General features: G+C 41.8%; 1 protein-coding gene across 9 annotated transcripts in view; it reads left to right on the top strand.

Annotated features, from left to right (window-relative positions):
* The window catches only part of diaph2 (diaphanous-related formin 2), a 297,267-nt gene that overhangs the window by 217,917 nt on the left and 51,717 nt on the right, over positions 1 to 27,633 (top strand). For all 9 annotated transcript variants that reach the window (XM_037460863.2, XM_037460868.2, XM_062560592.1 and 6 more), the window contains one exon: positions 23,080 to 23,244. In XM_037460863.2, coding sequence (XP_037316760.2) covers positions 23,080 to 23,244 — 165 coding nt within the window. The remainder of the gene's footprint in view (positions 1 to 23,079; positions 23,245 to 27,633) is intronic.

The raw sequence follows: 27,633 nt of genomic DNA, 5'->3' as shown, positions 1-27,633 counted from the left end.
GTCAGAAGTAATGGGAACCCACAAAGGCTGTAGAGTTGAGGCACAAGCCCCCAGAGAGCCCTATTTCACCATGAGGCTATGGCTATCACACACACACACACACACACACACACTCACTCACCCTCACACGCCCCCATTTACAGTTCCTGCTGAATATGATGGAGTAGAGCCGGGGGCTTTGAGTGGGACTCTGCATACTGGAATATTAATGTTGGACAGGTGGCTCGATGGGGATGATGAGAGACCGGACTGAACCTTGGGTGCCTCGACGTGTCCAATACATCTCCCCCTTATGTACTCGATGCCTTAACCCAACCCACTGATATTTAGCTTAACCTTTTATTTCCCAGAAGGCCAGAGTCCGAGCCCATTATTCTCACCAACTCCCACACATTGAATGACGAGAAGCCATCCTCTGGGGCCATCTTCATTACGACATATTAGACTGGGCTTATAGATTTAGCCAGTCTTCATTTTGTCTCTCAAAACAGTCTAATGTGAGTAAGTGACAATCAGGAAACAGAAGAGGAGCTTTTGTGATTTCTTGGAATGTTGTTTCATTAACATTTTTATTTAGAGGTTTTCTTGTTCAGAACGTTCTTTATTTTGATACTACCGTTTTTTGTAATGTTTTCTTTTTTAATTCGAAAATAATTAGTTGTTTTCCCCTGTGCGAGTCCTCTCAGTAAAATGGTTATGTATAAGGATCCAACTCCTACAAGGACAAATGAATGGGGCTGAGTTGCTTGATGAATCGTGGCCTTGATTCGCTCAGAATTCCAAGCAACCTCCTTGGCGGCGTTGTCCATCTGATGAGGTTAGACGTGTGAAAGTTGATGTTTATTTGTTAAATCCAAGTCACAATCTAAGTCTGTCTTAACGAAGGAGGGACAGAATAATTCCAACTCCAAGCGCAAATGTCATATCGACATCCTCCTTGAAAATGTCCCGCTGTAAAGAAGTCGCCGGTCAAGCAGCAACAATAGTACTTACCCGTTAATCAATATGGAGCCTCAAGTCATGTGACCCCACAGAGCTCACCCACCCTGCAGTGCCAGGTGCTCACACCAACCTTTTATCAGGTCAGGCCAGTCACACTTTTTCCACAGAAAGCCTATAACACCAACATAACCACCTTCTTAAAAATTGACAGATGCACTTTTGTTGTTCTCAGATACTTTTGGCTGATTTAGTTCAGACATCAGAGAAGAGATTCACCATTATGTGTTCCTAGCTGGCCTTTTGTCAAACGGCAGTAGCTGTAGACTCTGTTGGCTTCAGGCTAGGTGTGTGTGTGTGTGTGTGTGTGTGTGTGTACAGGTGTAAACGGCATTCTCTTGTTTCGGGCACCAGGCACTTAAGGTTGAATAAATGGTTGTTAGTGAAACAATTGTTCTATTTAGCAGGCTGCTGAGTTTAAACTGCGGAGACATCCCCTGGTACTGGCTTATTTTGACTTGGAGAAGCACAGTGTTGCTTGGAGAAGTTATTCCTCTCAATCTCACCTTTGTGTGTTTGAATGAGAGATAAATCCAATTATTTACAGAATCTTCGTGTCTATTTTTGAACGTGTGTGGATTAGGGAACTGGGTTAAATCATGCTGGTGGCGCTTTCGGTTGTACATTATAATGTTTAAAGCTAGCACTAAGTACACAAACACCCACCCTATTACCACACATACGGTTTCTCTCTAAATCGCCACCTTCCTTTAAGCCCCCCCCCCACCACCCCTTCCTCAACTCGCAGTGTTTTCCTCCTCTAATGAAATTCACTGTGAACTGTGTGGCCAATTAACTGAACCAGAGATAAACCACAGAAGCTTTTTAATTATCAAAATGAGAAGAAACCAGTGTAAATAAGTAAAGGTGCTTAAAGCAGCCTATTTGGCTGCATGAATACTGGGTATGTATCTCTCCCCTCAAAATGAATGTCCAGACTTGTGAAAAGCAGCAGTGCATTTCTACAAATAGTCATCTTTCATGTTGCATTCCGCATGTCAGGGAGGGTATTGCAATTATAATTAACTCATTTTAATAACTTTGTGTCTAAAACATAAAAACATTTGCTAAAACTAGAATTATTCTTGTAATTGGGTTTTGTAAAGAAGTAGCCCAAAATGTAAATGAAAAAGGATTTTCTCTTTTGTTGTTTTGGCAATGCTGTTGTATTACCTTGATGACAATTATAAAAAACACAACACTTTTATATTTTTTAATAACCTTAAGTAGGGCAAGAACTGGCCTTGCCGCAGATAGAGTTCATTGAATTGACTTTCCAAAGCACAGACGCTATGACCAACATTTGTATTTACAGCTTCAAAAAACATTGCTTATCCCACCTGAAAAAGTTTCAGCAATTATACAGTATTTTTCCCATACTGCCCTTCGACGCTTCATACACCACGACACCCTCACTGCTCCATTGCACATTGAGCAATTCTTTGTTTATTTACTTTTGTAATAATGTCAATTACCTCACTAGTTAGGGCGGCATTAGTATATATTTTTAATTTTGCATGAACGTTTTATTATTACAGCTATTTTTATTAATCCAATTATTGTTTATCCCAAAAAGCAAATGTATTTACTATCATATGTTTCTTTTCATTGGTTTATTGTACATCATGTTCATTGTCACACTAAATCAAATTGAATTGACTCTAAATCAAGAAAAATATATATACAGGCAAGCCCTCACGTTTAAGGAGGGGACATTTGTCAATATTATTTTGTAAATAACTTAAAATTACTATAATATAAAATGAGTCCCCAGTTAATTAATGACCAATAACTTCAACTCTATAAATTGTGTAAAATGATTGGATGATCAGATTTGAACACATGGCAACCTCTGAAGCCAAAGATATGAATGTATCCTTGTAGAATTTGGCGGTTCTGCCTCTCAGAGCAGAATTCAGAATGATACACATCAGCCATGTATCAAAGTCTGATGAATCTCCAAAAAAAAAAAAAGATCTCACAGAGCAAATGTACTGTTCAAAATGCATTGCCGGTGCCTCGTCTGTCGGCTGCCGTGTTCATCGCCAGAGAAAGACCAGTTTGCTGCCCTCTGGTCGTATGAGCGAATTCCCTAGAAGTTCGCCAATCAGTATCTTGTTAGGCTGTGACACTCGGCCTGATGTGGCAGCTCCATTAAGCAGTAGAGTAAGCCTTCTGACAAGCTTCCTGGACTAGAGCTCCCAGGGGCAGGAGGTGGGGAGCGGGGGCGGGGGGGCGGCGGGGGGAGGGGGGTTGTTGGAGGGCAGGAGGTACACCAATGATGTCCACTGGATCCAGGCCTTTGCTCCTGAGTGAACAACTGCCATATTCCACTGATAGAGCCTTCCTGCCCCCCCCCCCCCCCCCCCCCTCCCCCTCGCCGGTCTAAGAGGGTGTCCTTTGGGATCTACTGTGTCCTGTTGGGATTCAGGGCTGCTACCCTTAAATGCAGAATCCCTCGGTACACATCCTCCGTGCATTCATTCCTATACTTCCTACAGCGACACGAAATAACATGCAGGAGAAGGGCCAATGTATTTGACGATTATAGTGTTTAAAATAGGAAATTATTTGGGTTAATCTCTTTTATCTCCATGTCTCCATGTGTTGGTCTGCTGCTTTGTCCCAGTGGCCCGGCTGTCCGCTGATTATTTCGGCTCTGCAGAAAGTCGGGCAGAGGACCCAGTGGCAGCGGCAACAATCTGCACCTCATTACTTCCCCAAAAGGCCTGAGCTTAGTGCAGGGTAATAGACAGAAGCCCAGCCGCCCTCATTTGTCATGGGCTCCTGGGTTTGATGCAAAGCCCCCCTTGAGCACTTGTTGCTGAGCTCTAATCCTGCAGTAGACACCAGCCACGCTTCTCTGCTTAGCCATCCCCACTCTCCACCGTCATGGCTCATGATTTCACTTTCATTTGATGTTTTAATGAAATCCCTGAGTCTAAGTTGAATGGCAGGCCCATTGTTGGCAAATTATTCTATCAAATGCAAGTGGAAGGGAAACGTGACCAGAGTTATTTGTCTAGTGAATATGAGCCACCAAGCATTTAGTCGGTTTTTATTATTGGTCGACCCCCAATAGTGCAGGTTGCCTCTTGGGAAAATGCTGTTTTCCTTTGCCACCTGCATTATCCATTCAGGTAATTGTAAAATGAGTGAAATGTACTTAACGATAGTAGATGGTGTACAGAGCACATGTTTCTACAATGGCGGATGTGTATTTCCGATACAAAGCAGCATAATAGGTTGTAGCACCATGTGTTGTCCCTTATTACGAACAAATGCGATGCGCTCAAAAGGTGGAGGAAGGCTCCTTGATGAAAAGGCCTGAGTATCATTAGCAGAAGTCGCTGTGTGCGCCAGTTGAAAGCCTCACTAAAATGTAAATCAAACTAACACTTGCTCTCCTTTCCCGCCCACATTAATGCTATTCCTTCCCTTGCCGATGCTGTCCGGGGAATACAGTGTTGCTCTACTGGGCTCTCAGTTGGTTTCTAACGTTGCCGCGTGGAGGGGGCTACCCTTTCGGCCCCCGTGTCCGAACGACTGCGAGCCATCTCTCCCGCAGTTAGCTCGTACATACGCTGTGCCGACAAGCGATTAGCTGAAGTTATTGACTGCATTTGCACGCTTTGGGGCAATTAGGCGCTTCATTAGGCAAATAAAGTGCACTAATTACCTCCCATTTGCTAATTAATTATAAGATACTGTACTTGGTCAACATTAACGTTGACTACGTCAAAAAGATGTGGCCTTTAACAGTTTCAGGCATGTACTTGTGAATAAATTAATGACTGCGAGATAACACGGTGGACCATCTCCCCAGCATGCCGCTGTGCACCCGGCGTCACACATTTGAGGCACAATGGAAAAGTCGGTGGAGTAAGAGATCCCTAATTAAAATGAATCTGTGACAGTCAGAAACACTAACAGTTACAAACGGCAATCTGATGGTAGTCAACAGGGGATTCGCCAGTAATTGGCAAAATGAGGCTCATCAATCACACCGACGGGGAATGCTGCACAGACAGTATCCTGTCAGAGGCACCCACTGTCGGGGGGGAGCAGCATGACGCGTGTCTCAGGGACAGAGTCATGTAGAGGATGCACAGTGTCTCCCTCTCCATCTCCCCCGATCCCCAACCCCCCCCCCCCGACTCTGTTTCCCACCACATGTGGCTCTCAGTAGACGTCTCTCCGACTCATTCTGACAGGCTTTGTTTTTCCTTGTCGCATTTCAAAAGTGGATTGGCTGGCATTCTCTGCCAGTCACGGCCGAGACAGAATTGTCAAAACACACTGCTGAATTCCAGTTTTTGGAGGATATTCTTTGCTGAGGACATGTGCTGGGAGGCCTGCATACTTCTTTGTTATTCAAGCAAAAAAGCAAATTCTGGTCATTTTGATTTTCTATACAAGAGACCTTGATCACTTTTCTAAATTGAAATACTGTGTCTTAATTGGTACGGAAACTAGAACTGGGAGCATTGTTTGAACTTAGAAAGTTTTTCACGTAGAAACATTTTAGAAACGTTATATCTCCGTCCAATCCAGGTAGTGAATATTGCTTGATTTATTACGCAATGTTTGACCATAACTAGTTGTAGTGAAACCGTAGTCATTCTTTGTTTTAAGGGCTGATCTTACTAATCTCCTAGCAAAGGGTCAATTGGACCAATCAATCAATAATCAATGCCCTTAGCAGCTATGTCACTTGCTATGTTTAGGGTAATCATAACTAAGCAATTAGGAATGAATATTGGTTTAAACAGCTTCATCTGTGTGTCTTATTTCACTTATAGCACTATATGAATACACATTCCCACATTGGCATTACCATACATTGATATATCCTCATTACCTCTTCCCAATGCATCCAAACAGTTATTTGCCACGCAGGTCACAGTAAATGGAGTATTCACAGCTTTATATTTATATATTTCCCCAATAGGGCTAAAATAGTGTGAGTCAAAACAATTACAATGTCCATGTGGGTTTTATTGACAATTAACCTCTATTTAGCAGATGAACTGCCTAAATACGTAAGGTTACCCCCAAAAGTGCTAATGGTTGTATTGTTGATGTCTCCTCCATGGACATGATTATATGAGATTAGACTGTTTGCTGTTAAGAGGAACCTCTGGCTGGTGCACTGACACAGAGGGAGCGAGAGGCATTTAACACCAGCAGTGACATACAAAATAAAAAAAGGGTTAGAAGCATAATTGTTTCTAATCCATTTCGCCCTCCCCCCCTCCTTTTTCTATTTCCTCTTTATGCTTCTTTAGGTCACAGATACACACACACACACATGCCGTATGGACCGGTCTGAGCCCTTTTCATTTAACAGCAACAGGAATGTCTGGGACACGTCTGCTACCTGAAGCTGCAACAGCTGCCCTTGAATTGACTTTCTGTGATTAAGACTTATGATTGATCCCTAGGCTTTTTTACCTCTGTGCCTTTTAGCTCCCCATCCCAGCTGAAGAACATTGGTTGGAAGTGAGGATATACGGAGGCAAACCGGCATCATCTCTCGCTCTTTGTTCCTCTCCTCTGTTTTTGCGCGGGGGTGAAGGTGGTTAGAACTGCAGAAGTTGAAAGTTTGTACTAAGTCACCTTGAGGTTCTCAATCAAGTTGAATTTTACTTTTAGATTCCTTGTTAATCCAATTTTTCTTTAGGTTACTAGTTATAAAGATGTGACATAGCGAAAGAGACAGGACTCATATCTTAGTCAAATCAACTTCACGACACAAGTTTCTTTTGAAGAGCCATTCGTGATACAAATATCAGACAATGCTCAGAAAAACAGTTGGAGCATACGAAAGGGTTTGCCATAACATACTCCAGACTCACTGGACATTAAAGGCGTATTAACAGTGGCCATGAACTTCTTTTGCGACCAGCATTACGCAATTGCTTTGGGATGAAGACATTGATTTGTTTTCTTTTTCTAAATATTTATACACATCAAGCACATTTCTGTCCAAATGTGAACTGATGTTACACGTCACACAACAGGCGCTCCTGTGACAACAGATACCCAGAGGTGGTGGAGGATGTAGCAACAGGTGTTAACTGGAGGGACACAGCTCAGTGGTGACAAGGTGGTGTTACTATATGGTTGCCAGCATCAAAACACCAACCTGGAGATTTTGTTTTTGCATGCATTCATTAAGATTCCAAAACAAAGACTTTCAGAATCAGGAATTTAGACAACTGCAGTTTTTAAGCGTTCTGTATGCTGAATGTGTTCTTGGGTGATGTTTGTGGTGACACAGATACAGCGGTCATGATGCCTCAGGCTTGTTTGACCAAGTGTTGAACCTCTATAAGAAATGTCATTTGGGTGGATCTTAAATATAATATATTTGCATGTACTCCATTTGCCCACTCTTAATGTTTGCATCTACCCATCAGACTTTATTTTACTGTCTAGCTGCATAATAGAAAATGGTTAATTAAAGATGATAGTTGTGAAAAGAACTTTTCAACGAAAGTCCAATGAAGTATGTTTTCAGGAGGCTGTCAAAGGTACAATGTAAGTTTCTTTCCGGTTAGAAAGACCAGAGGATTTTTCTCCAATCTTACAATTGGTAAAATCATGAACAAAATCATGATGCCCCTGACTGCTTGAAAAAGAAAAGCCTGAAATTACTCGACTGAACCTTTGATCACCTTAATTCTGTAGCCTCTTAAGTTTTTTCCTTTCATTGTATTAAATGCACACACTCAACACTCAACAACCTACGTTTCATGGTAAAAAGCAGACTTATTCAATTATATTGTAGGAATTTGCATAACACATTCCTGAACTGATATGTTTTATTTCAACATCAAATAATGACCCAATGCAATTTGAATCAGTAGCATCATTAAATTGAGGTGATAGCATAGCTCCCATACTCACGTAAACACTGTTATCACTTTCTCTGTTGTTTGCACTGCTACTGCCTTTAGCACTGTTTAGCAGTTTTTAGAGGCAATCGAAATGCTACCAATCTTGGATCTTGCACCTTTAGATAAGTATAAATCAGTACCATTCAGTTAAGTTAGGTAATAAAGACTTGCCTCACAGTATCGTACAACATTTAATGGTGTTTGTTTTTCCAACAAACTGTGACTAGAACCATCTTTAAAAGTCACCTTTTCATTTTAAGGAGCCAAAATAAGTTTGACTTTTGAAAGTGACGGTTATCTCAACTGTGACAGATATGCAGATAACGAGTAACCAACAAACAATATGCATGTAGAGAAAATGTCAAATAGAGTGATTATCAATGGGTCTGCTTCAAAGAGAGCCGACCAGGATTAATATTCAGAAGTGCTCTTAAACTGGCACATCTTTGCATTTTTAATTATTAATAAAAAAGAATTGGTTGTTTCACCTTTCCTCTTTTCCATGCATTTCATCAAGACAAAGAAATTACCTTTAAAAAAAAATAAAAAAACGAAATAAATTGAATTTTAGTATAATGTTAGCATTGGTGTTGTACCACACTCCCCTTTTCTGTACATATATTGAAGGTTAGACAGTATTTTTAAAAATCTCTAGAATTATATTTCTAATGTTGTTTTGCCATGGCTACCAATGAAGCTTCTGCAAATTAAGACATTCGGGTCAACCTCAGTTTAAGGCTCACAGCTATACAATCAGTGACAAATGCACGTTACGGGGAGTTTTCTGTGTCTCTATCCCTTATTGTTGGAACAATATGTCCACGACGAGTCTTGCACGATGTATATACTAATAAATTGAATACAAATTTACATTTAGCAACTAGCCTAATTTGTTTGTGTTTGTGTTCAATGTGTATATACACACTCATTCATAAGTAATTGCAGATTTATAATTACGATCAGGCATCCTGGCATTAGCCATGAAACGATTTGAGGTGGTTACATTAGGCTCTAGTATCACAAGAGTTTGTACTATCGGAGAGGGGACGGTCATTGTCCCTGTGAAGGGGGGTGTTTTAGGGGAGTGCAGTAATGTGTACCCAGGAGATTGCTGCCAGGCAGCACAGAATGATAGCCGTGAATGAGGCATTTTCCATTGAAGTGATTAAAATGATAAAGGACAGCGGCAAACTCATTCATCTCTGAGCAAGGTGATTAGGGACATTCGCTATGTGTGAGCGTGTGTGAGCACGGCCCTTTGCTGCATGCTTGTATATGCGAGAGCGTGCACAGGCCCGTGTTTATGTCTCACAGATGTAGAACAACTTGTGAAATGGGACTGGCATGGAGGAGGCCGGAGAGAGATGTGGAGCAATGCCCACAGGATGGCCGTGTCTTTTCATTGTGTATCCGAACAGACAGCCAAATATTTATCATCACTCCACCACGGTCTACATTCTACATATTAACTCGACCTTCATCGGGACAAAGGAAAGCCTTTCTCCTTTCCAACTTCAGTTAGTGATGATTTTTTTGCTTACCATATTTAGATTTTTAAAAGTTCCTTGAGGTTTCCGTGTGTGTGTGTGTGACTTAAACTGGATTGTAATCTGTTTGTCTCCTTTGGTCCAGCAGATTCTACTTGTATGTCTGTTGCAGTAGGTTCATTTTGATACCCCTCCACGGGGGTGGAGCAGGTGAACCCTGCCTTTGTACTTTTAATGCACGTACGGCTGGCCTCAATGGCCTTGCCAACACATAACCCCTCTTAAGCACATTAGGTATACGGCTGCAGCCAGTTAGCACTAGCAGCTTTGGGAGGACGTTGATTTGAAGGCCTTTGGTTCATGTTCCCATCTTCTTTCTCTCTCTCTCTCTCTCTCTGCCTCCCCCATCAACCGCTCTAATCTTCTCAATGCCATCCACACTCACCGTTCATCTCCTGCCTTCTGGATTGGTTTCACACAGTGATCCCCTCACTGACCAGACAGACGAATCAACAATTAACCTCTAAGGCTGACCTGAAACATCTCAAACCTTTCCCCATCCACATCCGTATTGGCCTCTAATAGATTTCTAACAGGTAGAAAAAAAAGTCGATTGAATTTTCTCCGTCCAACTTTTAGGCTCTGTGCAGGAACACAGTTCAGGTTGTTGTCTTTTTTTTCCTTCTTTTTCTCCTTGCTAAATACCACGGTCGTGACTGCGGTGCATGATGCTGTCTGAGCTGAATGTGTAATGTTATGGCCAGGCCGGTGATGTATTGTGCCAATGTGTTAAAAATGGCATCAGGCTTTTCTGACTCCGCAGAATTCTTCTACCAATTGCCTCTCCATTACCATCCCGTTAAAGCCTTCTATTTTGGTTATTGTCCTGATAGCTAAAAGGCACTTTGCTGGAGCCAGTTTGACTGAAACTATATTCTCCATGAAGAAGATATAGTCCCCGTGTCATCCAATGGCACTTTAGCCATTATTGCAGGATTTACAGCTCATGCAGAATCTGTTCTCTCTCTCTACCTCATCCGTACCCCCACATATGCCCATGGATAGGCTTTGCTGCAGACCGACGTTAGCGATCCACAATTAGCATCTCGATGTTTGTTTTACTGAAGCCGAGATGCCTCCTAAACGATCCTTTCGGGGCACCACTTTTGCACTCGATGCCATTCTTATACAATATGTCTTAAAAATGCATCCGTGTAATGTCAAGCGTGAGGGTTTTAAATCACAGAGTGTGTACATATGCTTTGCTGTGTGTGTGTGTGGTCATTGTGTTGGTAGTTGAAGGAGATCAGATTGTAACCAGTAAGGTAATGATTCACAAGACAGCCAGTGGGATTTATCCACTAATAGATCTCTTGGGAGATAACCTAATCCTCCAGCAATATCTCCTTATCATATTACAAGTGAACTATGTACAGAATGGGTTTCTCTATCCACAAATGAATACTAAGCCCTATACTTACCTTTAAGCTTATTAGATTTGATCTGAAACAGAGCAGTATCAAGTATTCTCTCAGATGCAAGGCTGATCAGAGATAATAATCCTGTAATCCTTTCTGAGTTTAGTTTTAATTTCACAGTCGACCAACTTTTGGGCTTTTTACATAGCACAGTATATGTTTTTTTGTTGTTGTTTTCCAGAGCTATAGACGTAGTATACGAAAACATTCATGAAATAACTTGCTAAATGAAACAAATTCATTGAACAGCCCTTGTTGGAGGACAGTAAATTCCACTGTGTAATCTGTTCATTGAGGACTTCTGTCCTCCACAGAGAGCACAAGAGGGGCCTTGTCAGTGGCAAATGAAAGTCAGACTTCTTTTCAAGGTGCGGATTGGAGATTAGCAGTAATACTTTACTGTGTCCGCTTTCACGGCGATGATACGATTTGCAAAAAGATGAGACCTCCCTTTTTGCTCTCGTACTCCCTCTGTCTCCCTCACCCGCGTATAACTGCCTCGTCCACGCGCTCGCATGTTATCCAACTTCTTTCTTCTCTTGATCCCTTTCTTTCAGATTAACTAAGCTTGAAAGTGGGTTACTAACTCTTTTTAGGATTCCAAAAGGAAGCGATTGTATGAGTAAGTAGATCTTCTGAACAGGGCCCCAAATGGGCTTCGTGTTGCCTTGCAGACTCCAACAGCTGGAGAATATTTCAGTTAGTAGCAGTAGTGTTGGAAAGGGCTAGAAGGCCACATTTTCTTTTTGTTTCACATTATATGACTGTAATATGTAGGGCTTCTGTTCTTTAAAAAAAATATGCATTGTTTAACTAAAAGCTACAAATTACAAATGAGTTGGAAGCTGAAAGCGTCTCAGTATATGTTATGGCTTTAGCACTTTTTAGTTATTTTTGATAGGCTGCCAGACCTTTTTCCTAAAAGGGCCCTGTTTAGAGGGAGCAAACATTCCTTTCCTGTTTTGTGCTCATCTGGAATTTATTCATGTAAGTCTTGGTGTGTTGCTCAATAGTTATCCACGTGTTTACAGATCACTAGTTAATAAAGGAAAGGATGCTTAATGAGAGATCACTGATGTTTTTAGGTATTTTCCCCAATGAGCATCTTCTATTAAAATGGTGTTTTTAGAAGAACCACATATATCCTTCAAAGCTTTGCTGGAGCACAAGGGAGATGGGATGAAAATGTACATTTGTATCAACAACTAGTTTAAAATACATTTTAATACTTATAACTATATATGTATTGAATTTACAATACTGGATATTAAAATTAAAACTTTTTTTTTTTTCCCGGGCAATGTTTCAGTTTTTGTTCCCTGTTTTCTCTCGTTATTGGTTAGCTTCTAACTGGCCAAATTAAACCCTTTGTATATAAAACAAATACAGCTCCAATGCATACGCAGCCTGTAATGAGGGGTCCATTTCAGCGGTCACAAGCCAAAAATGGTTGAGAACCGGCGTGTCAGAGATAAAGCCGTGTGTGAGACCAGTCTTCATGTGAGGAACCCCGTGGTCCGGTATCTCCATGTAGCTATCGGGACACACTCTCTGTTCCACCTTCTCAGATAGTGACACGGTTTTGATTGGACTGTTGTAACTGCACTTGATTCAGCTCTTGTCTCATTACGCTGTGTCGGCGTGCGTTCGATAGGTTCGAAAACGGCCTCGTGATTGTTTCCCCACTGCTTGTTATTAGTGCAGCATCAAAGCCAGACTTGGTAAACACATTTCCATTTTAATGACTGATATGGATTGTTCTCCTGCTCAACCCACAACATGTGCACACATGTTCAGCAATCAGTACTTGAGGAGGCTGATCATTTTTGTGTTCCAAACTCATTTTCTTCCCCCTGCCACCTGCACAGAACGATGCTACCCATTAAGGAGTGTTTGCCTCCGTGGGCATGTAATCTGATGCAAATTAGACCAACAGTCTGCCAAATTGAGCGGCGTGAGGGGGTAACGCAGCCAGGCTACCTACCTGTAATATCGTGGTGTGCTTTGTGCGTTGCTCCGACTACGGGCCTTCATCCCCAACATCCAACGTTGATCTTAGTGCCTTTGGATGCCATTTTCTAATGAAATGCGTACGCTACAGCGACGCATCCCTGTTACGTTTGCAAAAGGAAGAATTTGATGTCTGGCTCTTCCGCTAAAAAACCGACAACGACGACGGTCCACAAATGTCCAAGGCCACTGCCTCTTTAAATATGAGCTCCGAGAACAGTCTCTGAAAGCATACTCCTTCAAGTCCAAGACAAAGAGATGAAAAAGACAATGCTCCTATTGTCTATTTGCTCCTATTACACAACACGCTTTTTGGTCCCCCTTTTTTAACACTGCTTTCTCACAATGTTTTTTGTTCTTGCTGGGATGGTGCATATTTCTTGCAGTACTTCCCAGGGAGAACAATTCATGTATCACAGCAGAGATAATCTGAGCTAATGTTTACTTTAGTGGTCCACTCGCTGTTGAGATCCCGTTCTCAAACGCATACAAAGCCTGCAAAACCTTTTCGCTATGTCACCCATCGACAACCAATTAAGCCAATAACAATGATGTTCACAGATCGGTCTGTTTCTGGGTTGGAAAGAAATATAATTGGGCAAATAAAGGGATGTTTAGAAGCAGGGGTTCTTGTTTTAACAACAGATTAAAAAAGGAAAATGTTATTACTGACACTGATGTCTTTTTTCACTTCACAATGGCAGACGGGACTGGAGGATGAGAGGAGGGCAGTTGGGAAGGCTCTAATTTATCTATTTGTGTGTGTTTTCCTCCCCACACTAGAAGGGGCAGGAGGCTGTAACAGCGCCCGGCTCCACATGGGAGGGTTGTGTTTAGTGGTGGCATTGATTTTTATAAAAGGTTGCGCAGTGGGGAGACTAGGTAGGCCTTTCAACCCTAGCTCTCACCAAAACACATTATGTCAAGCCAACTGTACCCGCTCTGTAATCCCAAAACGCCCAAAATGGATACAGTATGCAAACAGGGAACGGTTGTAATTCATTAGATTTGTCATACAGTTTTTGTTTTGTTGACCTTCACTGTTAGTTTATTACTTTCAAAACAGTTTTTAACTTCATTGTTGATGCTATTTGTAAGTATCAAGCGGTATATATTCCATGTGGCTTAATAACCCGTACTGACTACAGTCAGTCTTACGCTCTCTCCTGGGTATTCTAATAATGCTACAGCCATGCAGATTTATGTCTAATCATGTTCACAGGCTGCAAAGTGTTGTTTGGTCATAAGCGCTTAGTGGCATGATGTTGGTCCCCTAGTGTACATGTCGACATTTAACAGCCTAAGATCATTCTTCATGTATTGTCAGGACATTTTTTGCTCATATTTTCCCACCCTTTTCTCCTCCCACCCCCTCCAAGCAGAAACAGCGCAGGAAGCTGCTGTAGTTGCCGATAACAGAGAGAAAAGATGGATTGTCGGGTTTCCGCACTTAGTTTGACACCCTATGCAGTCATGTGTTGGTCAGAGAGGACAGAGGAAGTAGTAGGAGAGAGCGAATAGAACTGAAAAATGAAATACTTGGTGAAAAAGAGACTGGACTGGCAGTAAAAACCCTTTTGTTAGTACGCGTTGGAGGACACACACACACACCTCTTCGTCTCTCTTCAGAGGGATTCTTGTCAGGGTCAGGTGTGGAGATAACCTAACGTGGACACAAAGCATCCACTATTATTTCTCCAATGAAATTACAACCGAAAGCCCTGGACCTTTAGTCACCACTTTCTATTCTTTCAAAATTGTGACTAAGCAACAATGGTCATAATTTGTAAAACATTAGTGAACAATGAGTAGAAATGCTGTGGTGTGATTGTATTTCATGGTGCCTTTTGCCAGGTCGCGTCTCATAGGCTTTTTGTTAGTACGTGTGTGCGCACGTGTCCGTGTGCTGCTGCACACATCTATTATCCCCCAAACCAATAGATTGTATGTGCCAGTAATCTGTCACTCATTAGGCAGTATTCAATGTCAAATCCACCAATCCCCTTGCCTTCTAGCGAGCACATCTCACTGTATTCCGCCTGTCATTGTCATTGTCTGCAGAATGCCATCTAGCAGTTTCCTGACTGGTGAGTCACACTAAGCTCCTCTGTCTTCCTGCTGTGCCACATGACAGAAAAACTCTCGGGGTGATCATTTTTATCTTACTCTTGATTGCCAGATAATTATCAGTTAATTATTTAGAGCCTTAAATTAATTTGCTAAAAATAGCCTCTGTGCCTCTGCGTTGCCAACGGAGACTGCTCCATTATTCTTTTATGGGCCTCCTCTCCAGCCCCACGTGTTTGACAACTACCTCTGCCACTCACGCCTGAGTGTAATCTAATCAAAGAGAAGGCTGTCCTTTTGTATTTAAAGGAACCCAATTTAAGCCTAATGCTCCACGGCTGATAGTTTGAAATGTGCTATCTGGTGTTAATCCTCCTTCACGTTGCCGTTTCAGAGAATGAGATATCATGTACATCATGTCTATCATATTCCTATGAAGCAGATATAAGGGGACTGAACCTATTATTACTGTACATATGAAAAGTTCTCTTGAGACCCCGAGTTTAGATTTTGAGGGCAAACTTAGTTAAGTTACTTCTGCTCTCTCCTGACTTTGCAGAAGCGGTTTGTCCACTCTTTTAAAGTATTTTTTCTAACTCTTAATAAGTCACTTCATTACACATTTTAAGTGTTCTGAACAAGTGGTCCTGTTCATTGGTCTAAAAAAAAACAAGCACGCACATGTACACATGCAAAAAACACACATTTACTCTCTCACTCATACACGGAACCAGCGGCCAAATGGGCTGACCTCCTGAATGGGCTTGTGTTGTGCTAATGACGAAGCTATTGAATGGAGCTGTACTGTGTCATGCTGGACCAGCAATCGGATCAATATGCAGTCTCTCTCTCTCTCTCTCTCTTTGTCTTTTTCTCTCCAAGTTGCTCTCTTCTAACTCGTTCGTTGTCTCTTTTCACACCATTATTACTTAATCTACTAAAATTACTTGACCAATTGTTGACTATTAGTGCTAAAGCATGGTACTCTACCATCTCCGTAGCTACAGTGCTATCCCCTGCAGGCTATACATCAGCACATATAAGCAGTTGCTCCTGACAGCCTTACATTTGATGAAAAGCTTGGTTATCGTATTTTTTATGAATAATTGAAACACGTTGGGCATGGATCTTTATTCAATTTGAGTAATGATTTGTGCAATAACAACACTAGTTGACCTTGATGCGTGCCAGACTTCCTCACAAACACACTCACATATATATTAATTGATCTGAATATATCCTGCTTTGTTGTGGACTTTGGAAGATATATCCTCGGTATTGAGTAGGTGAACCTTGCTCTCATTCCCATACAAATAAAGATCCATGCTGCATATTGTCCTATATTCAGAATATGTTGATATTTTTTAAAGAGTATCAAGCACTTCGGCTAGTCCATGTTGTTCCTTGTGAAGCACAGAAGGCTCAAACAGTCCAGCTTGAAGGCGGGAGAGATTACGTTGGCATATAAACGCTCCCAGCAGTCAAGAGGCACACATCAAAAGCAGCCCAATAGGATTTTCCAAACAGGTACTGCGAGGCTTTGATTAGTGCTCCGTACGGGAAGCATGCTTCAAGTGGCCACCCGAGGTCCCGTTTGCAGCTTTATAAACCATGATCTCAGGAACAAGATGGAATCTTGACATGCTGTAATCAAGCCAATAAGATCCCTATATTTCTAAGGCCCCCTATGCGTAACAAATAAAAATAAATAAAGAGATTACCACTTCTCGATAATTCTGGCAATGTCGATTTTCCAGTCGGTTTAAGTGCTTTTATTGTTTTCTTTTCTGTTGCTAGTGTTAGATCACATTTCAAGTAATGTTTCTCCTTCACTATATTGTAATGTCTAGAGAAGATAAGCGAAAAAAGCTGCATGACTGCAAATCCAGCAGCTACAGTGATTCATGTCTTTCAAAACACAGCGGTAGACTGCTGCAATGTTTTTGTGCGTAATACGTTGAAGAGCCTTCCCTGCTCATCAAGACTCAAGGATTTTTAAATATTAGACAGATTGTTCGTATTCTTGAAAGACTTAGTTAAACATAGACATATTAAAATTGCAGCATAAACAATTCAGTTGACGGCGCCATTTGTTTATGACAGATTAGTAGGAGCGGAGTAACAACAGGCTCCACAATGAGCGCACGTGTGAGAGTCATGCTGTGAATACAGGTGGACTGATACGAAACACACAACCGCGTTATCGTCGCGCCGAAACACAGACACGCATGCGAGAAAACAAGGCGCATACTGTGCGTCTCGCACATTCCTCCAACTCCCCCGGTAGAAGAAGCAGACGCGTATTTAGAATTGATCATACTTTGAGGAAATAACCGGTTACTCTCCCAAGTAGGAGGCCAGGAGGCTAATGTATTATCTGGAAACCAGGGTGACGTAAATGAGACAGAAATGGTGTTCGGCACTAAGTTGTGTGAATAAAGTAAGTTTTCAAAGGTGTGCAGTAAATTCATTTTAAACAACATCCAATCATTAAACAAAGAATGACTTTAATTGTATAAGGAAAATGTTCAAAATGTGTTTGCTTTTTTATACATACAACATATAGACTGGTGGTTATAGTTGTTGAGTCCGTCATTGTGCTACACTGGGTATCAATGGACCCTCAAAGACTACTCAGTGGGGGTTTGTAGAATTAATGAACATTCAAACGTGCACTCCAGATGGGCTTCCTGCAGATGTTATCTCACGTAATTCGGTTTTTCAAGCTTACCTGTGTCTGTTAAATGCCACGTGTGATGTCTGTGTTCCTGCACATGCTTGTATCTTCAAGGGGCATTTTGCGAGCCGTTGCAGTATAGAAGTAGGGCTTGTTGTTAGATACCGATTAGATCAGCATCAAGGGAAGCGAGAGACTTGACCTTTCACAGTTTGACAAGTATGAACATTGTAAACACAGTGGATTTGCATTGTCACGATACTACTCTGAAAATAACACAGAGGCACAAGCCCTGGGCATTGATTTGACATGAGATTGCTTTGAAGGAGGATGAAAGGGTGACAACAGCAGGCTTGTGTGTGCATGCGGGTGTGTCTCTTTACTTTTAATCTTAATAGGACTGTGATTGTTTTACATCGCACCCTTATTATGGACTCCACATTTTTTATCTCAGATTCCCCCATACCATCTCTCAGCGTTTTAATAGCCTATACATGATTCAACAGGTCATTCCCATGGACCTAATCCCCTCATATCTTATTCATATGGTCTCTTTTCCTTTATCAGATGTAGTCATTACGACCAACGGTCTGTCCCTCATTGAGTTGTTCCAACACCAGCTGGGTGCTGTAGTGAAGGGCTATGAATGCTTAAGCAGAAACAACCTTCCTCTCTACAGGTATAAATATTTCAGAGGCAGACGGGCAGGTTCAATTGACAGTAAAATTGACATCAAATCTGGCTTTTAATTTCAAGAGGAAAAAAGAGGCAGGAGCTGTAGGGGAGATGATGGAGAGGAGTATAGAGAGAGGAAAGGTCATGACCCCTGTGCCAAAGTTGTATTATAATCTAGTGAGCCTGTGATGTGTAAAAATGTTATTAAATATATATATATATAAATACGCTATCCATGACTCCTCACTACTGCATATTATGAATTAAATGATGTGTAGAATGTGTGTATACACACACACACACACTTACACAATTGAAAGTAACTCGTGAAGCATTTGAGGAACTGAGTCTGACATCACTGCAGTGCCGCAATAAGTGTAACATTAATTACATTCTGTGAAGGGGACGGTGATGGCATCTAGTAATCACCAATCCATTGGCCCATTCGGTAATCCAAAAGAGAGTAGGGCAGGGGGATGGTGCCGTGTGTGTGTGTGTGTGTGTGTGTGTGTGTCTGCCTGCATGCAGGGACAAAGACGGAGCAGCTGGATAGAGTTTCTCAATGGCAGCCAATCGATTTTCATCCAAGGTGTTGCTCTGATTACGTTGGACAAAGTCCAGCAATTTCCATAGTATAGTATGATTTCAATATACCGTTCAGTTTGTTACGGATTTGATTAGTTTCATGTAAAATGAACCTCACTTGAATAATTGTATATTTGCTTAAAGACACCAAACAACTATTGCTGCTTCAAGGGATAATTCTGCTGCTTTTTAATTTGATAAGTTGAAGGCCTCGTTAATTGAAAATATTGACTCATGGTTCATTTGCCCTGTTGGTTGGTCTGCCCGATGCATCCATTCAGAGTAGAATACCCCAAAAAATAATGGATCGACAGCAGTGGAAATTGGTGCAGACATCCACGTTAACCACAAACTGTGTTTAATATTTAAAGTGGGTGTGCCCTTGACTTTTCCTTTCCTTGACGTTTGATGGATTTTCTCAATGCATAGACATCATTCATGATCCTCCTAACATTAGCAATTCATCATCTAATTTGAATAGAAGTAAGTATACAATGGTGAGCATGTTAAACATTTTCATAAGGAGCAATAGAAACCACATCAAAGCCCCAAAACTGTTTCACTAGATTCAGATTAGTGACAGTGATCTACACGTTTAAACGATAAACTGCCTTGTTTAAATTCATATTATTCCATCCATTCCTCCTGCTGTGCCTCTTTCCACTTTCTCTGCCCTCCCAGCATCCCCTGCTCCCTCTACTCACCCCTAGTACCAAGTCCCTTCCAAATCTTCCCGGAAACTGGCTGCTCCACTAATTCCCTGTGAGAGCTCTACTGCCTGTGCTTTGGCTCAACTCAGGACGCCGTCAGACCCAGAAAGGTCCCGCCCTCTTCACTTGGGACTCTATTTATACAATGGATGTTTTATCTTTTTGTGTTGTAAAAAACAACTTGAGATAATACAGTATCAAACATTACTTGGATCAGAGCTGGTTCATTCATACACAGATTTTTAGTAACCACAAACTCTCTCCCTCTCTCACTTTGTGCCCCTCATGTGCACTCCATTCCTTCATCCCTCTCATCTTGCTCTCGCTCTCAACATGATGGGTTGTGTCCAGTCAGTGGGGAGCTTTGGTGTAATTTGGCCCACAGGGGCTGTTGGCAGTAGGTGTGGGGATAAAGGGGTCAAGGGGGCAGGGATGGTGGCGTTGGGAGAAAAGCAGGCTTAGTGTAGGGCCCTGGGTGGATGGGCCAGCAAGAACACTGGGACAAGCATTAAATAAACATTAATGCAACTGGGTTACAGGAGATTTATTAAGGAGGCTTTTTGGGCCCCCGCTCTTTGGTGTTATGCAGCACTTTAATAACTCTCTCATGCACGCAGGTAAACAAACCAGGCAACGTGTTCCCATCCTCGTAGGTGGCCATTCACTTTGTTTTCGAGCTCATCTCTCCTCTTTATTTATATCATATCATATAAAGTGACCGGAGTCCGGCTCCAAAAGGCTTTTTTTTAATTATTTGTAGTGCATTTAGGGTAAGTCTGACTTGGATATGATGTTGATGTCACTTTGTGGTGTTAAAAATGAGTGCCCTTAATCGGAGCTTACTGATGTTAAATGTACCCTTTTTGGCATGTCAAACACACAGATAAAAAGTGACTGATTAAACACAGTAATGAGGACACTGTGGCAGGACAAGTAACTCATTTCAAGACTTTAGCAAGGACAGGGTGCCTTTTGGCAAAAGCAGGATATTTAAGAGAGAGAATTAGAAAATACATGAACTCGTAGAGCACTGCCATCGACATCACATTTCACATCTGACGTTGTCTTTGCAAAACATCGCTGTCACTCGAGACGCCGTCAAAAACACGAGTTGTTTAAGCCAAGCCAGCGAGTTATGTTTACTGACGTGCCGCTTTTCCACAAGCCCTTTTTGAACTCTGACGATGTTCATCCACCACCAGTTATGGAAATCTTTTTAAAGATTCCTGCGCTTTTGCAGGAATCAAAGAAAGACAAGGCACTGAGCTACGAAATGCCCATATTCTCATTTTTTATATCGGAATAAATAGTAGCGTGCACTGAGACCTCAAGCCCTGGAGCACCTGTTTTCCTTCGCATCGTTGAAGTGCACAGGACGCGCCGCGCTTCTCTGAGGACGACTAGATGAGGAGAGCAGAGACTGACAAACAGGCTCGGGGCGACCAAAGGCTGCCCGATGCTTTACCCTGAGACCCATCGCCTTTGCTCCCTGCACTGCTTCAAGCCCAAGTGACCAGAATACCAGACACGGCTCAGACAGGCCCACTGCTGGAAGTTCCCTCGCCGTAGAAGAGAAAGAAAGACGATTTTTTCCGTTTGTTTGAGTTAGACAATTTGACGTAAAGAGAATATCAAGGGGAAATGTGAGAGGAATTCTAAAGGGGAATGTGTTAAAAGCAACTCTGCTGGACAGGAATAGAGGAGAGAGGTAGAAAGAAAGATTTATCTTTTGGAAAAGGAGCGACAATAAATGCTACGATGACTGAAGAACTGAGATAAAGAAAAGATTAACAGACAAGCTGACAGAGACATTCAAAGAATAAGCGTATATATATAAATATGTATGTCTGTGGGTCTGCCTGTTCTTTCTGTGTCTGTATGAGTATGAGATTCCAGCACACCGGTTGTCTTGCTGCAGGATGGTGAGCGTCAGGCTCCATCAAGATGACAGCTCTTTGATGTGGAAATACGAGGAGCAAAAGCCCAGTCAGCCATTCCTTAAACCACCATTCTACAAGGGCGGCAACAGTTGTGACTTTACCCTTAAGACGCTATGAACTCTGACGTCTAAATGTCTTTAATAATCACCCTGGTGACGGAATGATAGCAACGTATTTTGCTGATGTTTTTGAGATATTACTTAATTTTGAGAATGATATTTGAGGCAAAGCCCCTTGGACTTAAAACAAAGTGCTGTAGTACTTTGAAAATTATTAAATTTCTCAATAGTGTTGGTGGATTATTTTCATTTACAAGAATGATTCAAAGAGTTTGCGAAACATATACAGTAAAACCAGTCCAGTTTGGATGCTGTCCTCTCTTTGGCAGAGTGTTAGACAGCCTGACAGAAACAAGGGGGATAAATCAAGGCCACAACGACCGGGGTTATGGAGGGAAGAGGAAAGGCAGAAGGATGAGTCCATCCATGGGACATGTGTGAGGACTTGCTGCTAACCAATGATGCTGCTGTTTGTAGTAAACACTGGCAGGGAGGAAATCCAACCAGTGCTTTTTACTTCCTAGTTAGTTCCACAAAGGCCTTTTTTTTAACTTATACATGAAGAGTCCAAACACACAAATACATCACACACATACATGTGATGATGATGTTTATTTATGACGAAAAAAATGTACATCGTTACAATTTGCATTGAATGTGTTACTGTCTTTTAACTACTCAAACATTAGCAGTCAGCTTAATGACACTTCTTTGCCAGAGAAAACAACGCTTGACGTCCTCTTTGACGCAACGTACTTGATGTCGTTGAGGTCCAATTGTTGAAACTGGTGCTGGTGGAGCTTCTATCGTGGGTAGTTTTCTCTCTTTGTCTACGTTGGCTAGTAAGTCCATGTATGTTTATAGTTGCTCGCTGTACCTGTGTGTGTGTGTGTGTGTGTGTGTGTTTCCTTTGTGCGTTTGAGTGTCGGAGACTCAGACTCACTTGCGGTGCAGTCTCCATGAGGTCAGTGGCTGCTGTGATAACGCTGAACCGATGCCGGCTGTCAATAGCCATTCACCAGGAGAGAAGTGCTCGCCTGTTCAGTAAATTACACAGTGCGGCGTGAGCTGTGAGGTTCACAACAACCTGACCCCGGTGTTGTCGGGAGGAACAATAGAACAATGACCGCAATAAGCTTTTCCAGCAACCATTTGTGTCACGCTGCTGACTACAAAACACCTTTCCATTACTCCAGCGCGGCAGCTAATAGCTCGCCATGGGATTGACTCCAAAGTGAGTTGGAGAGGTTATTGTAATGGCACATTAGATTGCCTCTGACCCCTGTTCATCCAATCTTTTGTTTTTCGTTGACCTTGGCACAGGTGGGCTTTTTGAATTGAATGCAGACTCCAGCTATTGTTTCTTGATATGTCTCGTTTTCGTCATATATAAAGATGTTTCTGAGGTGTCACTATATTGCTGATTACGCTTGTTTTATTGGATTTGATATGGTTTTTTCTCAATTTTTCCTTAACTGTATCTATCTCACGACTTCTCCAAACATTCACGAGAGCAGTATGAAAAACTGTCCACGATGCACAAGAACATGCAGAAGCTCTACGAGAGCATCGGCAGCTACCTCGCCTTTGACCCCCACTCCGTCAGCGTGGAGGATTTCTTCGGAGAACTGGCCAACTTTCGCATCCTCTTTATGGTGAGTATGGAGATTATGGTTTGGCACATGTACACAAAACGTCACATGTTCATAGTTCTGTCCAAATGGACATACACACACACACACACACACACACACAGTAACAAAAGCCACCACCCACACAAGCATATTACACAATTTCACTTGCTTTTTGCAATCTTTGAAATGTGAACAGAACATTGGACACATTTTCCTCCGATTTCCAGGAAGGCTTAGCTAACATTATAGTGTTATTCTTGTAATGGAGTGACTCGACTTACTTTCAGCAGGATCCCTGTATGCATGCATGCTCTCAACGGCTCACTTGCACGTGTTCATTAACGTTAAGAATAAGGATTTAGCGAATGTTTTGTATTTTCTTTAGTTGAATCTACAGTATAAACTACAGTATTTGAACTCAAATAGATTCAACACACAGGGGCTGATCTGTTACTTTCTACAACTATGTTATTTTACCTGAGCAGTATGGGGGGTGATTAGATTTCACTTTCCTCTTGTAAAACTGCAAAAAAGTTTTGCGGTAATGGAGATTGCACCGTAATTTCCACCTATTGATCTCTTTAAAGCCCCTTGGTCGGCCGTGACATGCTTGCACCTCTTGTGCTATTTCCTTCCATTTTTTAAGCAGGTCACAATGCCGCTGCGTCTGTCAAAGATTTTCTATTGTGTTTTTGTCCCAGACGTAACCTTGTTTCCTTGCCACAGACGTGCTTCTTTTTCATTATTCCAATGCCATCGTATTCTGGAAGGTTATGAATATGAGTCTCAGTAAAACGTCTGTATAAATGCCCCTTTTTATTATCCTTAATCAGTCTATAAATGAATAGTTAGCAGATATAAGTGCTTGTTTAGTCATTTTTGGACAAGCACAACCTCTACTGTGGTCCCCTGTATTTGGAGGCTGCTGTGGAAACCGATTTTAAATGACAGTATAGTACAACACATTTGATATGTGTGAATAGGCGATGTTTTAATTGCTTAGGAGTACAATACATGAATTAACTCTTGAAATGAACTGTTTTAAAAGTACATGGTTTGAGTAGCGGAAGACTATGGGATATGGATATGGATATGGATCGGGCAAACAATGGCTACCTGATAAAAGCGCTTGATAAAGGCTTGTGCAAGCTGCTTTACCTCTTAAACGTAGTAGTATTAGCTTGCATCCATCACTGCCGGGCATTGCAGCTCTTGCTGGAATGTATTAGGGGGTAATGAGTCGAGAGGGGACGTTAGGATTTTAAAAGTCTAAATGGCTAGGGAAAATAAGTCATGTGTGTGTACTTCTACTAAAATTAGAATCGTAGGACAAATAAAATGTTTTTGATGAGGATTTTGCAGGAATACTCCTACTCGAGCACTACAACCCAATTTACTGTATTAATTATGTAAGACGTTTACATTTTTGTCCAAATTTCTATATTGGGACAAAGTTTTTTGCAGCTTTACAAGAAATGTGGATCAGCTGTCACATCATTTTTTTTCAGACCGTCCCGCTAAATATCTAATCTTTGTTTTTTCGTCTTCTACGATCCTTGCACCCGCCCCCAACCCACCACCAAATATTCTTGGTTTCGGGATAAAGACTCTAGAGGGTACGTGCTCGGTGTTCTCAATCCATTTATGTGAATGGTGGGGCCTACCCAGCTGAAACCAACTCCTCGTTCCCACTGATCAAAGTGCACAAAACACACAACACAACGCTCCCTCCAGGATTTCAGAGTTGCACATCTCTAAAACAGGCATCCACCCAGCGAAATAAATTATTCTCTCAAGCAAATAGCTGCATATGAATATTTTATTACTGATTTAAACTTTCCTGCTATGGATAAGGGGAGGGAACTGAGTGGGATAAAGTGTTTTTCTGTTGAAATGTGTGTGTGGGTGGGGGGGGTAGTGGTTATGAGTTAATGTATTCATATAAAAACAATCCTTTAATCACCATATTCTTCAGATATTATTTATAGTTTTGGGCTCCTCAGCTATGCTGACAGAAAGGCTAATCCCATCTGCTTGCAGAGTACAAGGAATCAATGTTTTTTTTCTACTTGAATGTTTTTATTTTCTTACTCTGTGAAAATCACTGAGCGAGCTCCTTTGCAGCATCCTTCTCAGCTTTTTTTCTTTTTTTTTGTCAGTGAAGGAATTTTTGGGGAGATGTCTGCTAGTTATTTTTCTTTGAGGAAGTTGACCTACATCAACCATCGCTGATTGTTCCAAATGGCAAATCTAATGAACATTATGACATCTTGGCAGGTAATGTTTCAGGGAAAGAGGCCCGGATTAAACTTCTTGATTTGCCTGGAGTGCGTCAGACTTTTATTTCAATATTGAGTTGTTTGACTCACACAGAACGCGTTTGCTCACTTCTGTCTTTGTCGCGTTGCCCTGTGTAATACATTCACAGCACAAAGCATCTACAGTATTAAAGAATTCCATTGCGATACAGTCACCTTAAATTGCTTTCACTAAAAAGCTCGGGCTTAATGCACCCGACCGACATGAGCATTTGAGTAAACGCATTGACAGACAGTCCTCACAGAACTGAATGGAACTGATAAGAGAATCCATTAACTCCATTTCCCTTCTGTTTCATCTCTCTTTCCCTCCCTCACTCACATCCCATTCGTTTTTTTAATTATTTTTTTCGCGACCAACGAAATATTATTTGATTCCTGCAAATGGAGACAGTATTCGAAGAGTCCAACCATTTTTTTACTTAATGCTACTGCCATATTCTGAAATGGAGTATGAGTGAAATGCAATCGCTGTGTGTGTAATCCTGACCAGGAGCATTGGGGATGAGGATTTTCCCATTAATGAGTTATCAAAGCGCAGCAGATGGGCTGGGATGAGTTACCAGTCGTCCTTGTTAATTGAGTGACTTTCTAATAAGACCAAGAGATCCAGACCGGGTTCCCAAAGTAGCAACATAGAGCATCTACGAGATTAGAATGATGATTTTGTTTGTTGTGGGTACCCACTTTGGAGCCCACTTCATATTTCTAAAGTGTACTAATTCCTCCACAACATGACAAATAATCACAATCGTGCTAATAATGCTGAAGAAGGATGCCTCGCAGTCTAACTCTCGCCGCCTTCTTGCTAGATCACTGTCATGTTTCCTCATCATTGCCTCTTATTTGCGAGCACGACACATAAGACCCATCCCTCCAGATTTTGGAGGTCACCCATCAATCTGCGAATGCATCCGTACCACGGAGCAGAAGTCTCACAAGCTGTAACCTGTCACTTCTTGAAGCCACTTCCCCTCCACACCCCGGCACACAGTGCAACAGATGGCTAATAAACACATTGGCTGCTTAAAGCCAGAGCGCTGTACTGTGCAAAATTCAAATGGGATATGGCAGTGACACTCTCTGTGTGAGATCACTGGTGCAACTGAACAGTTGGAAACACTCATGGCTCCCTCGTTGGAGTGGCAAAACCTGCGTGCATGGACGGGAGCAGTTGCCGTGGGAGATGCATTGTGTTGCGCAGGGTCAAGGGACGGCAGCAAAGACATGGCATGGGTCTTTGAAGGAACACAGCGTGGAAAAAGGTTGGTGGATTTGTCCGTTGGGTTTTCCAGTGAGTTGTAGATAGTTGGGTACTTTTAATCTCCACCGCAGAGGCAGAAATGAGTGTGCGTCACAGTTACGGCCTCTGCTGTGCGAGATGGACAGACATAAAGCCTCCATGTGCCGCCTCAATAGCGTTGTTGACAGCCCCAGCTGGCATTAAGGCACTATTATGCTGAACCCATTATTTTGTTTTCTTTGGGACCTTTTGGGTTTGTTTGAAGTGCTTTTGTTTTTGCCTTTTTTATTGTATCCTTTGTTCCACTTCTCATGCTGTATTAATCACATTTTTTTGAGGAACACAACCCTCCATTTGACTTGATTGGAAAACAAAGTGTGTCTCAATTATTTTCTTTCCTCTTGCCAACATCTGTTATGCTGAAAGCCAAAATATCAGCCCAAGTAGCTAAGAAACATTAACAATAGCCATTCATACACACTCATACACTAAAGCAAGTTGCATTCCATGTAGAAGGCCGTGTAATGTGTTTCATATTTAGTTTCTAAGGAGGTTGCATCCTGTGCAGTTTGTATAACTTTCTGAGGGAATTTTTGCTTTGTGATATTGTGCAAACAATATTGAATCGGAATGAATGGCTGAATCTCCATTTTAAATGGAATTACTTCCCTAAAAAAAAAAAAATCCAATGACACAAAGCACTTTATACGGATGGCAACCTGATCAGGATCTAGTTTAAATGTTCATTCACACATACACACACATAGACACACAAATTCACAGAGGCAGATGGCGAGGTGCAATTCCGGGGGTTCATTATCACTCCCAATGACACTTCTACATGTGAAC

The sequence above is a fragment of the Pungitius pungitius genome, chromosome 2 (genome assembly GCF_949316345.1).
Source record: "Pungitius pungitius chromosome 2, fPunPun2.1, whole genome shotgun sequence".
Taxonomy (NCBI): Eukaryota; Metazoa; Chordata; class Actinopteri; order Perciformes; family Gasterosteidae; genus Pungitius; species Pungitius pungitius.
This window is presented reverse-complemented; position numbering and strand designations above follow the sequence as displayed.